Genomic DNA, 13369 nt, shown 5'->3' on the forward strand with positions numbered 1-13369 from the left:
ATACAACACTTAAAATTATAATTATACGTCATAAAAAAACAAAACATTTTAATAGATAAATGTGGGCTGAATTATAAGTACGTACCCAGTTATTTTGGAAAGGTACATTTAATCGGACCCAGAGCGTAATCAGACTCACTTATTATTCTAACTGTAAAGGCAGCCGTTGACGCACACGTTTTTATTTTGAAGGACTCGATCACTACCGGAAGTGACGGTAATAATTTAAACAAATCGGAGCTCATTCAGCAAGTCTTGCGAATCGGTGTTGAACCACCCTTTGGCGTGTCCTAAAATATATATATAATGTGTTTATGTTGTTTTTATTCTCCTCGTGAAGTTTGGTTTTATCAGATTTTTTCTCTCCCGGAAGCAGCAGAAGCGCGTAGAGTTAGCCTAGCCTAGCCTGCTAGCAGGAAACGTTGAGTCAGACACATTGATGAAGAACAGATTCATTTTCTGATGAAGGTTCGGTGGAGAAAGGGTCTCGGTAGGTCTCAGCGTCGGAGAAAAGACAATTAACAGAAATGGAGGAACCGACGGGCAGTGACGGTAAATCATTACACAAATCTTTTGACTGGAAATACTAGAAAATAGCACTAAGTTGACTAACAGTACTTTTAGATTGAATTCAGAAGCACTAAACTAGATTTTTGAAATGATCACCAGTTAATTCATGTAGTAATTAAAGAAAGAACTTCAGCATTTTAAAATCTGGCATCTTATTGTAAAAAGTAAACGTATTGAATTTATTGAGTGCTTTTGTAATCATACTGAGCACTAAAAGCGGTTTTAAAGAGCCACATTCTCCCAGCTTCACGGCCAAATTGCACCAATATGCACATTGATAGGTTTTGGTGGCCGCAGGTTTCCTTTTTTCTAATGTAAATATCTTTTATTGTCCCACCAGTGGCGAAATTCAGGTGCAACAGCTGCCAGTTAAAATAAGATACGTGTTTTCACACAAAGGTAAAAAAAGAAATTAGAATAAGGGTGTACAGAAATGACAAATTTACAATATAAGACAAATAGTAAAGCACAGCTATAAAGTTAAGATTATGCATCCAATTCTTGTTTTTAAATTTCAGCGTAAAATAAATTAATATGACATTCATTCATATCACGACTACATGTAACGGCAACAATGTGTGATGTCACTGGAATGACATCCATCCATCCATTGTTCATGTGTAAAATAATGAATATATATTTTTGCCAAATAACTACAAACTGATTGCTGCCGCCTTTGGGTCTGTTTCCTTAAACCTTTTGCTGTTTGTGTTTCCCACAGACATCCAGCAGGACGACCCACAGATTAAAGAGGAACAGAATGAGGCCGAGGTCACAGAGTTTGTATTCAATCCTGTTGAAAATGAAGATGAGGAAGACTTTTCTCAGTCTTTGGAGCTTCATCACATCCAGACTGAGAACAGAAATCCTGTGGGACCAAAATTGCTCTCATCTAAATCTCCAGAGGCTTCAGAGGAAAACTGCAGAGAGAGTGGTGGATCTTCATTAGGTCATATGAGTGCAAAAAAGGTCTACAGCTGCTCTGAATGTGGGAAAACCTTCAACAGCCGACCATGTCTGGTAAGACACCACAGAATCCACTCTGAAGAAAAACCCTTCAGTTGCTCCTTCTGTGACCAGAAGTTCAGCAGGAGGGAAAGCGTAACTCGGCACATGAGGTGTCACACTGAGGAAAAACCTTTCGGCTGCTCGGTTTGTGAACAAAAGTTCAGCCGAAAGGAGAGTCTGACGTATCACATGACCTACCACACTAAAGAAAAACCTCACAGCTGCTCCATCTGTAACAAAGCTTTCACTTCAAAGCGAAATCTGATGGAGCATGGGAGAATCCACACGGACGAAAGGCCGTTCAGCTGCTCTATCTGCAAGGCCACTTTCAAGCGGAAATACACGCTGGTGGAGCACACTAGAAGCCACACTGGACAGAAACCGTACAGATGCTCACTGTGCGGCCAGAGCTTCAGTCATGGCATCAGCCTGACCCGTCACATGAAGTGTCACACAGGACAGAAACCCTACAGTTGTCCCATCTGTAAGGCTGCTTTCAAACTCAAGAACGCCTTGATGGAGCACACCAGGATTCACACGGGAGAGAAACCATTCAGCTGCACCGTCTGTAAGGCTGCGTTCAGGAGGAACCAGGACGTTGTGAAGCACACCAAGATCCATGCAGGTTTTTCTTTTTCTTCTTTTCACTTGTTCTTTCTGTCTTTCTTTCTTTCCTTCTTCTTACAGTAAATTCTGACATCAATGTATATTAATTGAAAAAATAAATGTGTTAAAATTAAAAATAAACTTTCATTTTCTTCCCTTTTCTTTTCCTTGTTTCTGCAGGTGTCCAGCAGCTGTTGGTGATTAAAGTGGAGCCTTTGCATCAGGAGAGCAGCTCTAATCCCAAACTGGTCCAGGAACTGCCTAACCCTCAACAGATTAAGGAGGAAGAGGAGGAGGCTGAAATTACAGAGCTCAGATTACCTGCCGTCCCCATCAAGAGCAGAGATGTTAAAAACACATCTCTGTCGTCACAAATTCATTCCAGCCAAGCTGAGGAGAGCAGAGACTCTGTGAGCCTGGAGCCGAGTCTAGATCAGCATTTAGAGTCATCCTGCGATAAGGAGTCGGGTTTGGACTCTCTGCAGAACGGCCCAGTTAGCGAAACTGCCTACAAAAGAGGCAAGAAGCTCCACAGCTGTTCTGAGTGCTGTAAAACTTTTAACCACCGGGCGGATCTGTTGAGACACAACCGAGTCCACACAGGAGAGCGACCCTTCAAATGTTCAGTTTGTAACGCAGCGTTTAGAAGAAAATACACACTAGCAGAGCACATGAGGACACACACTGGAGAGAAACCGTACAGCTGCTCCCTTTGTGAGCAAAGCTTTGGCCGTAAGTCCAGTCTCACCTGCCACATGAGCTGTCACAGCGCAGAAAAACCTCTCCAATGTTCACTTTGTGAGGCCAAGTTTAGGGATAAACAAGATCTTGTTGAACACACAAAGACCCACACAGGTACTTAACTGCTGGTTTGTACAGTCTGGGGTCAAAGGTTCACGTGGTTGCATGCAGTGCACGCTAAAAGAAGAAACAATTTCAGTTCTGTTTGTAAAAACACAAGAGGCAGAGATGAGCAGTTATCACAAGGATTCTGCTTTATCAACAATAAACTAATTTATCATGAATAAAAACTGCAAACCCAGATTCACTCTTGGTTTCATAACAGCAAAAACTGAATCAGTATTTATGAAAATATCCTCTACTGCAATTATTGTGTGCACAAATTGCACACAAATTATTTTTTATATAACTGTTGCATGTGGTGCAACAGTTATATAAAAAATAAGACTATTTTTTAACAGTAATCCTGTTAAAAAATGAACAAGTTTCATCTTTCTGGATTAAAATGTTTTTTTTCTTACATTGGTGTGATGTAATAATGTAATGTTAAATATGTATTTTGTTGGGCTGTAAGCAGAAAATCGCCATAATTAATAGAAATAAACATGGAAGAAGGTTAAGGTAATTGAAAATGAGACTTTTCTCAGATTTTTTTCACAGAATTCACTTTTTTCTTAGAACTTTTAGTTTTTCTTAGAATTCTATTTATTGGAAATTTTGACTTAAAATTTTTACTTTAGTTCTTAGAATTCTGGCATTTTTTCTTATTTTTTTTTCCTTAAAATGCTTTTTTTATATTTTTTTATAATTCTGACTTCAGAAACATGAGTTGTGTCGAAGTAGAGCCAACTTTCTGGAGAAAAAATGTCAGATTTATGTGATTTTGTTTTTATGTTTCAAAGGAAGTCAGAATTCTGAGAAAAACTTTTTTTCCCCCCCAGTGGCCATAATCCTCTTTCATAACGACTTGAAAACATCAATTGATGTGTAATTAATCTAAATGATATTTCACTTTGTGAATAAAAAATGAACTTTTCAATGGTATCCTAATTTATTGATATATCTATTTACTTATGTTAGTGGGGACCTGACTTGAACTTGTGTAGTCAGCGGGGATGTAATGGTGTATATTTTTCATGTAGTTAAAATAATTCTCACATCAGAAGAATGTGTTCAGATGTTTTTATTGTCATGTTTTAAGTGCCATCAGGAGTCCAGCATCAGAAACTTCTGTTACACACAGAAACACCTTGACTGTCAATAGTTGCTATGAACTTGCAGAAATTGAAATTATGCAAATTAAATGTACTTAATGGAAGCATGCCAATTTCAGAAAAAAAAATTTTCAATAAAGTTTTTGAAGTGATTTTTGGACTTATCAAACCTGATGTATTTCACAAAACTGCAATGGAAACACTTTTCTTCCACATCACATGAATCATGTGATTAAGTTACTTTTATTTATTGTAACTACTGATAAGACTATATGCTTTTATTTAGGTAACTCTCTTGATGAGGTTGCTATAACAAAACACAGTTCAACCTGAGAGGCTTAGCTGCAACAAACAGAAAAGTTAACAGAAAACAGGATGAAAAGCTACTCAGTTTCAGCTTTAGGTATTATTTACTAACAAGGTTAGCAATTGGATTTAAGTTTATTAGAGCATCTTGAAAATAATTTTTGATGATATTCTGAAGAGCTGAATCTTTTTTACAGTTTTGTAAGAACTTCTAATCACCTTAGATTGACACCAACAAGCTGATGCAGCTTCTGAATCCATCACTGTGAGCAAACATGAAGCAGTTACTCTTTTCTTAAAAAAAACTTTTAAACATAGTAATCTGTGTTTGTGTCCAATGGGTTTCTCAAACTGCAGAATATGAATGATTTTTACTCAGAAAAGGCACCAACTTCCAGTTAACACATCAACAGATCGAACCGTCTATGCAGCTGAAAATTTATTTCCCTGTGTGGATTTTTTTGTGTCTTAGGAAAGTTTTTTCCCATTTGAACGTTTCCTTGCAGATGGAGCAACTAAGAGATTTTTCTCTTGAATGACTTCTCATGTGGCGCCTCAGACTCACACAGTGCATGAAGCTCCTGCCACAGTCTGAGCAGCTGTAAGGTCTCTCTCTAGTGTGGGTTCTCGTGTGTTCTGTTAAGGTGTACCTCCTCTTAAAAGCTGCATTACAGACAGAGCAGGTGTAAGGTTTCTCTTCTGCGTGATCTCTCATGTGGACTGTTAGATATGACCTGTGAGCAAAGCTTCGGCTGCAGATGGAGCAGCTGTACGGCCTCTCCTTAGTGTGGGTTCTGGTGTGTTCTGTTAACGTGTACCTCCTTTTAAAAGCTGCGTTACAAATGGAACATCTAAATGGTTTCTCCTCTGTGTGAATCCTGGTGTGTTCCATTAAAGTTACTTCCAAAGTAAAGGATTTGTCGCAGAAGGAGCAGCTGTAGGGATTTTTCTCAGTGTGACGTCTCATGTGGTAAGTTACGCTTTCCTTCCTTTTGAATGTTTTCCCGCAAACAGAGCAGCTGAAAGGCTTCTCTGCAGAGTGCCGCCTCATATGGGAGGTGACGTCTTCCTTTCTTCTGAACATCTGACCGCAGACAGAGCAGCTAAAAGGTTTCTCCTCACTGTGCAGACTCATGTGCTGGACTAATCCGTGTTTCCATGTGAAAGCTTTGTTGCAGATGGAGCAGCTGAACGGTTTCTCTCCTGTGTGGATTCTATTGTGTCTTATTAAATATGATCTGCTGTTGAATGTTTTTTTACACTCAGCGCAGCTGTGCAACTTTTCTCCACCTTCACATATCATATTAACTTCAGAGGCTTTCTGTTTTCCTGCCGAGTCCAAACCTGACTGAGATTCGTTGTTTTCCCAGTCCCCATCACTGACATCCGTCTCTGAACCAGAAGTTTTATATTTACTGTCTGATTCAAAACATTCATCTAGTTCTGGTCCAACAGAGTTCTCTTTGGGTTTGTCGTGAAGATGTTCTGAGAGCTGAGGTTTCTCCTCATCATCCTCACTCTTTGTAGATACAGGGTCAAATATAAACTCAGTGATCTCGTTCTCCTCCTGTTCCTCTTTGATCTGGGGAGGCTTCTGGTCCTCCTGGTCTGGACTTCCACTCCAGTTCTGAGCAGGAAGTTCCTCTTTGATCACCACCAGCTGCTGGATGTCTGCAGAAAAAAGAAGCAAGAGCAAAGACAAAAAAAAAAAACTGCAGTAATGTCAATAATATACATCTAATTACACAATTAATCCAACTTTACAGCGTCAAATGAAAAAGTAATGGCTGTTTAATTTTAAAGTCTTGATGGAGAAATAACATCTATAAAATAACACATTGAGATTAAAACATCTTAAGTGCCTAATGGATCTAATTTGCATCATGCCTAAATTTACACATTGTTCAACTTGATAACTTTTGATTAATTTAACATTTGATTGACAGAAAAACAGAATAACACTTTTGAATAATCTGATATAAATCCATGTATTATTTGGTTACTAAAATACTCAAGCAGAAGCTAAAAGTGTGGGGCATTAAAATATTCTGTTTCAAAGCTACTCAAATACATGTAACTAATTACTACACACACATGAATTTATGCATATATAATTAATACACATATTTTTATATTTGTAATGAAACCACAATTGATCTTCATAGTAATTTACAGATTGTATAAGATAATAATTACCGTTAAAATCAGATTCTTTCTGGTCACTCAGTGCTGCTTCCTCCATCTCTGTTGTCTTTTCTTTAACGCTCTTAACCGGTGAGGTTTTCACACAACCACAGCAGAACCTTTTTTCTCATTAATCTCCATCATAAGGAGTCTGATCTCCATCAAACTGTATCTCTGACTCTCTGTGCTGCTCGATGCTGACGGTCTGCTTCCAGCTAACAAGCTAAGCTAACACTGCGGCTGCTTCCGGGAGGAAATTCAGATAAAATAATAACTTCAAGAGGATAAACTTGGTCGTCGGCTTTTAAAGCATGTTTACAAAATAAAATGAAGCGCGAATTTACATTAAATAAACCGTAATCCTGTTTTTGTTCGCACAGCACTTCATTGTTACTGCTAGCAGAAAGCAACTTCCGTTTGTGCTGAGGTCGTTTCAAAATAAAAGCGCGAAGTGGAAAAATTTAATTTCCTTTTCTCTCACTTATTCTTTATTGGAGACAGTAATCAGGAAGAAAATATTTTTACTTCATATTGATAATTGATAAGTTACTGAAAGATAAAACATTGAAACTGTAAATATGAAGATTTAATCCACTCTTTGCCTTTATATTGCATCAGGTTTTTCAATCTATGATGAATTTACTGTGTTCTCTCTGCCACCAAACTTGTGTTTTTATTGTAGACAATCACATGCAAAAAATCTTTGCACAGAAAAAACACAATTTTAAAAATTTTAATGATGCCACCGCTTGTTGTTCCAGTAGTGTTTCACTTTTATTAAACTCTCTAATATTACTTTAATTTGCAGATATTTTAACATGTGCTTCTCTAACGCTGCAAACTAAACGTGCTGCACTGTACCGTTGTATGAATTGCTGTATTTTGATCTAAAATGTATTATTTTTTTATATTAAATAACATGACTGTCAGGTTAACTGGCCTCTCTAAAATTGTCAGTAGGTGTGAATGTGTGTGTGCATGGTTGTGTGTCTCTGTGTTGCCCTGCGACAGACTGGCGACCCGTCCAGGGTGACCCAGCCTTTCACCCAGAACGTTAGCTGGAGATGGGCACCAGCAACCCTCCCGACCCCACTAAGGGACAAGGGTGTAAAGAAAATGGATGGATGGATGGATATTAAATAATTTTAAAGACATAAATCACTCATGGGCATCAGACATGCAGCAGAGTTTATTAATGTTACACATCAATTAAAGATACACAACAAAATCCAAACAGGGCAAATTGTTACACTTTGCATAAAAACATTCACACCCTGAATTTTTCACATTTTTGTCACTTTGAAACAACAAAAATCTCAGTTTTTTCTTGCATTTTATGTAAAGTAAAAATGAGTCTTTTGGGCTAAACAATAAAGCTTATCTCTGTATGATTGGACAGAGAATCTCGATTTTGAACTCTCACTACACATTCTCAGTAAACCCCATGTCTGAATTTTCACTGGGACACTTTGAAACATTACAACAATTTAAAGCATTTTCAATTCTAGTCCTTGTGTTTTGCTGTCATGCAAATTTTTGGCTACATTCCTGCAACAACACCACTGAATCAAAAAGCTAGCTGTGCGCAGTTAGCAATTTTGTTGCTACATTTAGTTACTTTTCGAACAAAAATCGGTTTTGACTAAAATTGGTAATCAGATTAAAGTATGCTTTGAAAACAGCCTTTAATCCGAAATTAAACATAATTTTTTACAAACACATGTTTTCTTTGGTTTAATGTTGTATTTTAAATGCTGCATTTTTATTAGTTTAAAGTAGAGGTGTGTCGATCGATCGGTCACTGATCATAACTGGCCGATTTTCGTGAAAAAGTGCATGATCGGTGATCATACTGATCACCTGCATCTCATTTCTCAGCCTGCCTGTGCAGCTGGTCTCCTCTTTCCTTCACACTGCAGCAACAAATCCTAAGCCATGTGGAACTATAACGCACTGAGTGAATGGGGAAGTTTGCGTGTTGCGGCGGAAAATTGAAGCAGGTCAAAATGCATCAACACAATGAAGCTAATATGGCATAAAAACAATGCCATACTTGACGGAGTTTGGCTACATCGAGGCTCACTGCAGTAAAAAAGACAAATGGAGGATCAGATAGCAGGTAAAGCAGTGCACAGCTACAAACACTCACCTGGATTAGCATGACGGTCAGAAAGCTAAACAAATAACCTGCAAAATTATTTAAGTTTTCGAGCTGCGATGTAAGACGCTGGTTCTGCTCTCGCTGCTGAACCGCTGCTATGCGCTACATGTAGTAATATTTCACAGACGGAGCGCCGCTTCTGCTCCACCTGGTAGTGACTCTCACACCGAACCTCTGCTTAAAGCTGCAGCATCTAACTTAAGAAAATACATTTTACATACGTATTAAAACGTTCGCTGTCCCAACATGAGACAGATAATCTCTAAAAAAATAATTGATCTCCTCCCTGCTCTGCACAATTACTCTGCTAAATCAGAAACAGCCAATCAGAACTAGCAGTAATCAGCTAGCCGCCATGCTATCAGGAAGTTTTCATTCAGTAATTCTGGATTGTTTATTGTAATGGAACCTGTTTTTCCTTTGAATGTTAAGTTTCATACTTGAATTTTTTGGCAATGGTGAGAGGTTTTATTTTGACTCTTTGCATTATTTAGCCTCTTCAGAACCTTCATATGTTATCAATCTGTTAAAGATTGATTACCAATAGCAGTACAATTTGCACAATGCCTGTTTTGTTTAGTTTTTTCCTTGGAAAAAGTTATTAAAAACAAGTTTTTGTCTAAATTAAGGTGAATTCATGGTTCCTTTTTCCACATAATGTAACCGGTAGTGTTTATGATTAAAAAAAATAATAATTATGTGATCGGTATCAGTGATCGGCCCTCATGGGTGATCGATATCAGCAGGAAAAAACCTGACCGGCACTTCTCTACTTTAAAGTAAAAAAAAAAAAATCATTCTGATTAAGAAATGAAAGTTTAAAAACATCGCTCTGTGTGCAACTAACTCATATAGTGTGTTTCACTTAAAGTTAAGTCACTGAAATGAACTTTTAAAATAATATTCAGATTTACTGAGCTATGAACCTCCATCCTATGCCCACATATTTGTCCATCCATCCAAACGTCTGCTACACATTTCATAAAAACCTAGTCACTGCTTGTTCCACCCACAGTAGCGATGAATACCATCAACCGATTGCAATAACTGATAAAATGATAGTGAAAAACAATCATTCTCCTCCCGCCACACCATTATTCAATACTTTTTGTTGGATTAATGAAAATCCCAGCCTGCTGTTTGTTGTTGTAGCATTAGAAAATGTGGTAAATTTTAATGAGTATGAATACATTTGCAAAGCACTGCGTCTCCACTTCACTGGTTATTCACCTGTGTGATTTTTCACGTGTTTTACACAAGCACTTTTCCATTTGAATGTTGCCTGACAGATGGGGCAGCTGAAAGGTTTTTCTTCTGTGTGACTTCTCATGTGGCGCTTCAGGCTGTTAGACTGACGGAAGCTTCGGCCGCAGACTGAACAGCTGAAAGGTTTCTCTCCAGTGTGGATTTTTTGGTGCTCTGTCAGATAGGCTTTTCTTTTAAAAGCAGTTTTACAGACAGAGCAGCTGAATGGTCTGTCCTCTGTGTGAAATTTTGTATGTTCCATCAAAGTTACTTTCAGAGTAAAAGCTTTGTTACAGACAGAACAGCTGTAGGGTCTCTCTTTAGTGTGATGCGTCATGTGATAGCTTAAGCTTTCCTTTCTGCCAAACTTTTGCCCACAGATGGAGCAACCAAACGGCTTTTCTTCAGTGTGACATCTCATGTGCCGAATAACATTTTCCTTCCTGTTGAACTTTTTCCCACAAACAGAACAGCTGAAAGGTTTTTCTGATGAGTGACATCTCATGTGAGAGGTCACAGACTCCTTCCTCGAGAACCTTTGACCACAGACCGAGCAGCTGAAAGGTTTTTCTCCACTGTGCGTTCTCATATGTATAACCAAGCCTCGTTTCCATGTGAACGATTTGCTACAGATGGAACAGCTGAAGGGTTTCTCTCCTGTGTGGATTCTGTTGTGTCGTACCAAACATGATCTGCGTTTGAATGCTTTACTACATTCACTACAGATGTGAAGCTTCTCATCTCTCTCACAGCTTCCATCACCAACAGGAGATTTGTTGTTTCTCACAGAGTCTGAATCAGATTCAGCTTCGCTGCTCTCCTCCCAGTTCCCATCACTGACGTCCGTCTCTGAAGAACCCGATGCTTTGTCTTCCTCGTCAGTTTCCAAACATTCATCTGGTTCTGGTCCCGTATCGTCTCTGTTCGGCCCCGTCTGGTTGTGATGAAGCTCTGAGAGCTGAGGTTTCTCTTCATCGTCTTCATTTTTTACAGATACAGGATCAAATATGAACTCGGTGATCTCATTCTCCTCCAGTTCCTCTTTAATCTGTGGAGGCTTCTGGTCCTCCTGGTCTGGTTTGGGACGCCAGTCCTCCTCCTCAAGAGGAAGCTCTTCTTTAACCACAGTCAACTGCTGGACGTCTGCAGGAAACACACACAGCTTCAAAAACCAGTTCCCATATTAAAAATCAAATCAGTCCTCTCTGGTGTGTTTCCACTGTAGCATAATTTTTGCTTTTCTTTTACTTCTGTCTTTGGTTTTGAGTCTTTCAGGAGAAATTTGTTGTGGCTGACCTCAGGTCAACTTAGCCCCTTTACCATTTCATTCCTACATTTTTCTTCCTATTTCTATTTTAAACCTGTAAACAAACCCTATAATACCCATATAATTAGTTCATACCATCAAGTATTTTCACAAGTAATGGGAAAATGGATAAAAAAATTTTTGTTAATTTATCAATAATCAGAAAAAAATGCATGTCTCTCCATCCATATTTTGATTCTAATTTCTATTGGGGCCAGTTGAGTTTTAAGTGTCAGATTATGGAATCTGATAAACCAAAATAACAAAGTGACCAGCTGCATTTATTTCTTTATGTTAGTAAATATTATTTAATAGGAACATAACCAAATTTACAGTAGACTATAAACACATTACAGAAAATTACATGCATTTTCATTAAAACAGGCACAGATTCCAAACTGGTTAAAATTACTGTCTGTAGTCTCGTATCTATAGCATTATTATTACTATTTTAAACACAAATGTGCACAATTTATACAGGTATGATTTATCTTAATAAAGTTGACATTTTAGGATTAATATTCCCTGCAATACAGTTTTTTCCATTTCTAATTTTTGTCTACAGATCAGTTAATTATTTTGTTCTGTTCGATAACTTTCCTGCTGAAACTGAGGAACAACTAAGGGATTTTAATATTCTTATACAGTTGCTTTAGTTTGTAACATTTTTCTTCTTCTGCTTTTCCGACTAGAGTAATAGTTTTACATTTTAGGAAACTCAAGTCAGTGTAAAAATAAAGATTTCAACTCCATTTAACCTCATCAAAGATTTATAAGCAACATATTTGCGAAGATAAGCAATTCTGTACAAAAGATTTTATTGTATAGGTCAGCAGTAGCTTTTTATATTCATTATTTGTATAAATTGAAAAGAATTACTGCAGGTTTGTCTCGTTTTATTTCTGCCTCATTTTTTTCAGTTGGGTTTATTTTTGTTGACTTAATATCATCACCATAATAGAGCTTTAGAAAAACCTGATTACCATGAAAATCGGAGCCCATGTGATCACTGAGTGTCGGTTCCTCCATTGTTTCGCTTCATTTTTGGGGTTTTCACCCGGTCACAGCAGAAACCTTTCTCTCCTTACACTCCATCAGAAACCGTCTGTTCTCGATCAAAGCGTCTCTGAATCGCTGACTGTCTGTTTCCAGCTAACGGAAGATGCTAACGCTCAGAGCTTCCGTTGCTCCCGAGAGGAAACCAATACAAACAACAAGAGATATTTACTCCTCAAAGACGATAAAACCCCCCTGTGGTTTTCAAAGCATGCTTAAAAGACTATAAAAGGTTGACAACACATAAAAATGTAAACTGGGTAAGGGAAACAATACTTTTTTTCGCTCACTAGCAACTGCTGCTAGGAGACAATAACTTCCGGTAGCGAGCGGGTCATATTAGCCTTCAAAATAAAAGCTCGATCTGTGTCCCGCCCGACGAAATCTGTAAAAGGCGCTTTATTTAATGTTAATGTACTAGTACATTTAACATTAGGCTACAATTCTACACATAAAAAGGAAATTATTTAATCACAATATTCAAAGTGATTTTAAATAAATTACATTTGAAGTTCATACTGAGTGAAAGAACACCAGAACCACCGTATATTTGGATGGAAATTAATTAATGGAATGCTTAAAATACATAGTTGTGTTATTATTTAACTTCTATTTTGACTGGAAATATCACAAAAATATGTTTGGGAGACAAGCAACGTGCCAGTTTTGTTTTCTACATGGAGTTACACTGCCATCTAGTGGTCAAATAACCAAACTAAATCTATCGTCATCCTTGGAGATCTTTATTTTTGTTGAAAACATTGAAAGTTTTGCCTGTGGTATGTTCAGATTTATATATTGTTTTAATAATCTTGTTAATATTTTTCATCATCTTTACCACGAAGTCTTTAAGAATACCTAGATAATTGTATTTTCAGATGGAAATCCAGTGTGGATTTATGTGTACTTTGACTATTTAACAGTCACAGAGAAACACACAAGGCAGACATATAAAAAAGTAACACATAGAGA

General features: G+C 37.7%; 3 protein-coding genes across 3 annotated transcripts; 1 reads left to right on the forward strand and 2 right to left on the reverse strand.

Annotated features, from left to right (window-relative positions):
* The first annotated feature begins 27 nt into the window (after window positions 1–27).
* On the forward strand, window positions 28–4291 carry LOC103472645 (uncharacterized). The gene is made up of 3 exons (XM_017307358.2): window positions 28–552; window positions 1292–2203; window positions 2365–4291. The coding sequence occupies exons 1-3, from the start codon at window positions 528–530 to the stop codon at window positions 3045–3047; spliced, it is 1620 nt and encodes a 539-aa protein (XP_017162847.2). The 5' UTR covers window positions 28–527; the 3' UTR covers window positions 3048–4291.
* On the reverse strand, window positions 4094–7285 carry LOC108166701 (uncharacterized). The gene is made up of 2 exons (XM_017307413.2): window positions 6642–7285; window positions 4094–6116 (listed from the first exon to the last, which is right to left on the reverse strand). The coding sequence occupies exons 1-2, from the start codon at window positions 6685–6687 to the stop codon at window positions 4885–4887; spliced, it is 1278 nt and encodes a 425-aa protein (XP_017162902.1). The 5' UTR covers window positions 6688–7285; the 3' UTR covers window positions 4094–4884.
* A 506-nt stretch (window positions 7286–7791) lies between these two features.
* LOC103472644 (uncharacterized) lies at window positions 7792–12739 on the reverse strand. Its single transcript, XM_017307415.2, has 2 exons — window positions 12325–12739; window positions 7792–11178 (listed from the first exon to the last, which is right to left on the reverse strand). The coding sequence occupies exons 1-2, from the start codon at window positions 12368–12370 to the stop codon at window positions 10013–10015; spliced, it is 1212 nt and encodes a 403-aa protein (XP_017162904.1). The 5' UTR covers window positions 12371–12739; the 3' UTR covers window positions 7792–10012.
* Window positions 12740–13369: the final 630 nt, after the last annotated feature.

This window comes from Poecilia reticulata, chromosome 11 (genome assembly GCF_904066995.2).
Source record: "Poecilia reticulata chromosome 11, P_reticulata-male-v2, whole genome shotgun sequence".
Classification (NCBI taxonomy): Eukaryota; Metazoa; Chordata; class Actinopteri; order Cyprinodontiformes; family Poeciliidae; genus Poecilia; species Poecilia reticulata.

Excerpts from the sequence above, each read along its gene's own strand:
- LOC103472645 (XM_017307358.2), top strand. The coding sequence starts at position 528 with ATGGAGGAACCGACGGGCAGTGACG. Across the intron at positions 553-1,291 it reads GGAACCGACGGGCAGTGACG|ACATCCAGCAGGACGACCCA; the intron begins GTAAATCATTAC and ends TGTTTCCCACAG. Across the intron at positions 2,204-2,364 it reads GCACACCAAGATCCATGCAG|GTGTCCAGCAGCTGTTGGTG; the intron begins GTTTTTCTTTTT and ends TTGTTTCTGCAG.
- LOC108166701 (XM_017307413.2), bottom strand. The coding sequence starts at position 6,687 with ATGGAGGAAGCAGCACTGAGTGACCAGAAAGAATCTGATTTTAACG. Across the intron at positions 6,117-6,641 it reads GAAAGAATCTGATTTTAACG|ACATCCAGCAGCTGGTGGTG; the intron begins GTAATTATTATC and ends TTTTTTCTGCAG.
- LOC103472644 (XM_017307415.2), bottom strand. The coding sequence starts at position 12,370 with ATGGAGGAACCGACACTCAGTGATCACATGGGCTCCGATTTTCATG. Across the intron at positions 11,179-12,324 it reads CATGGGCTCCGATTTTCATG|ACGTCCAGCAGTTGACTGTG; the intron begins GTAATCAGGTTT and ends TGTTTCCTGCAG.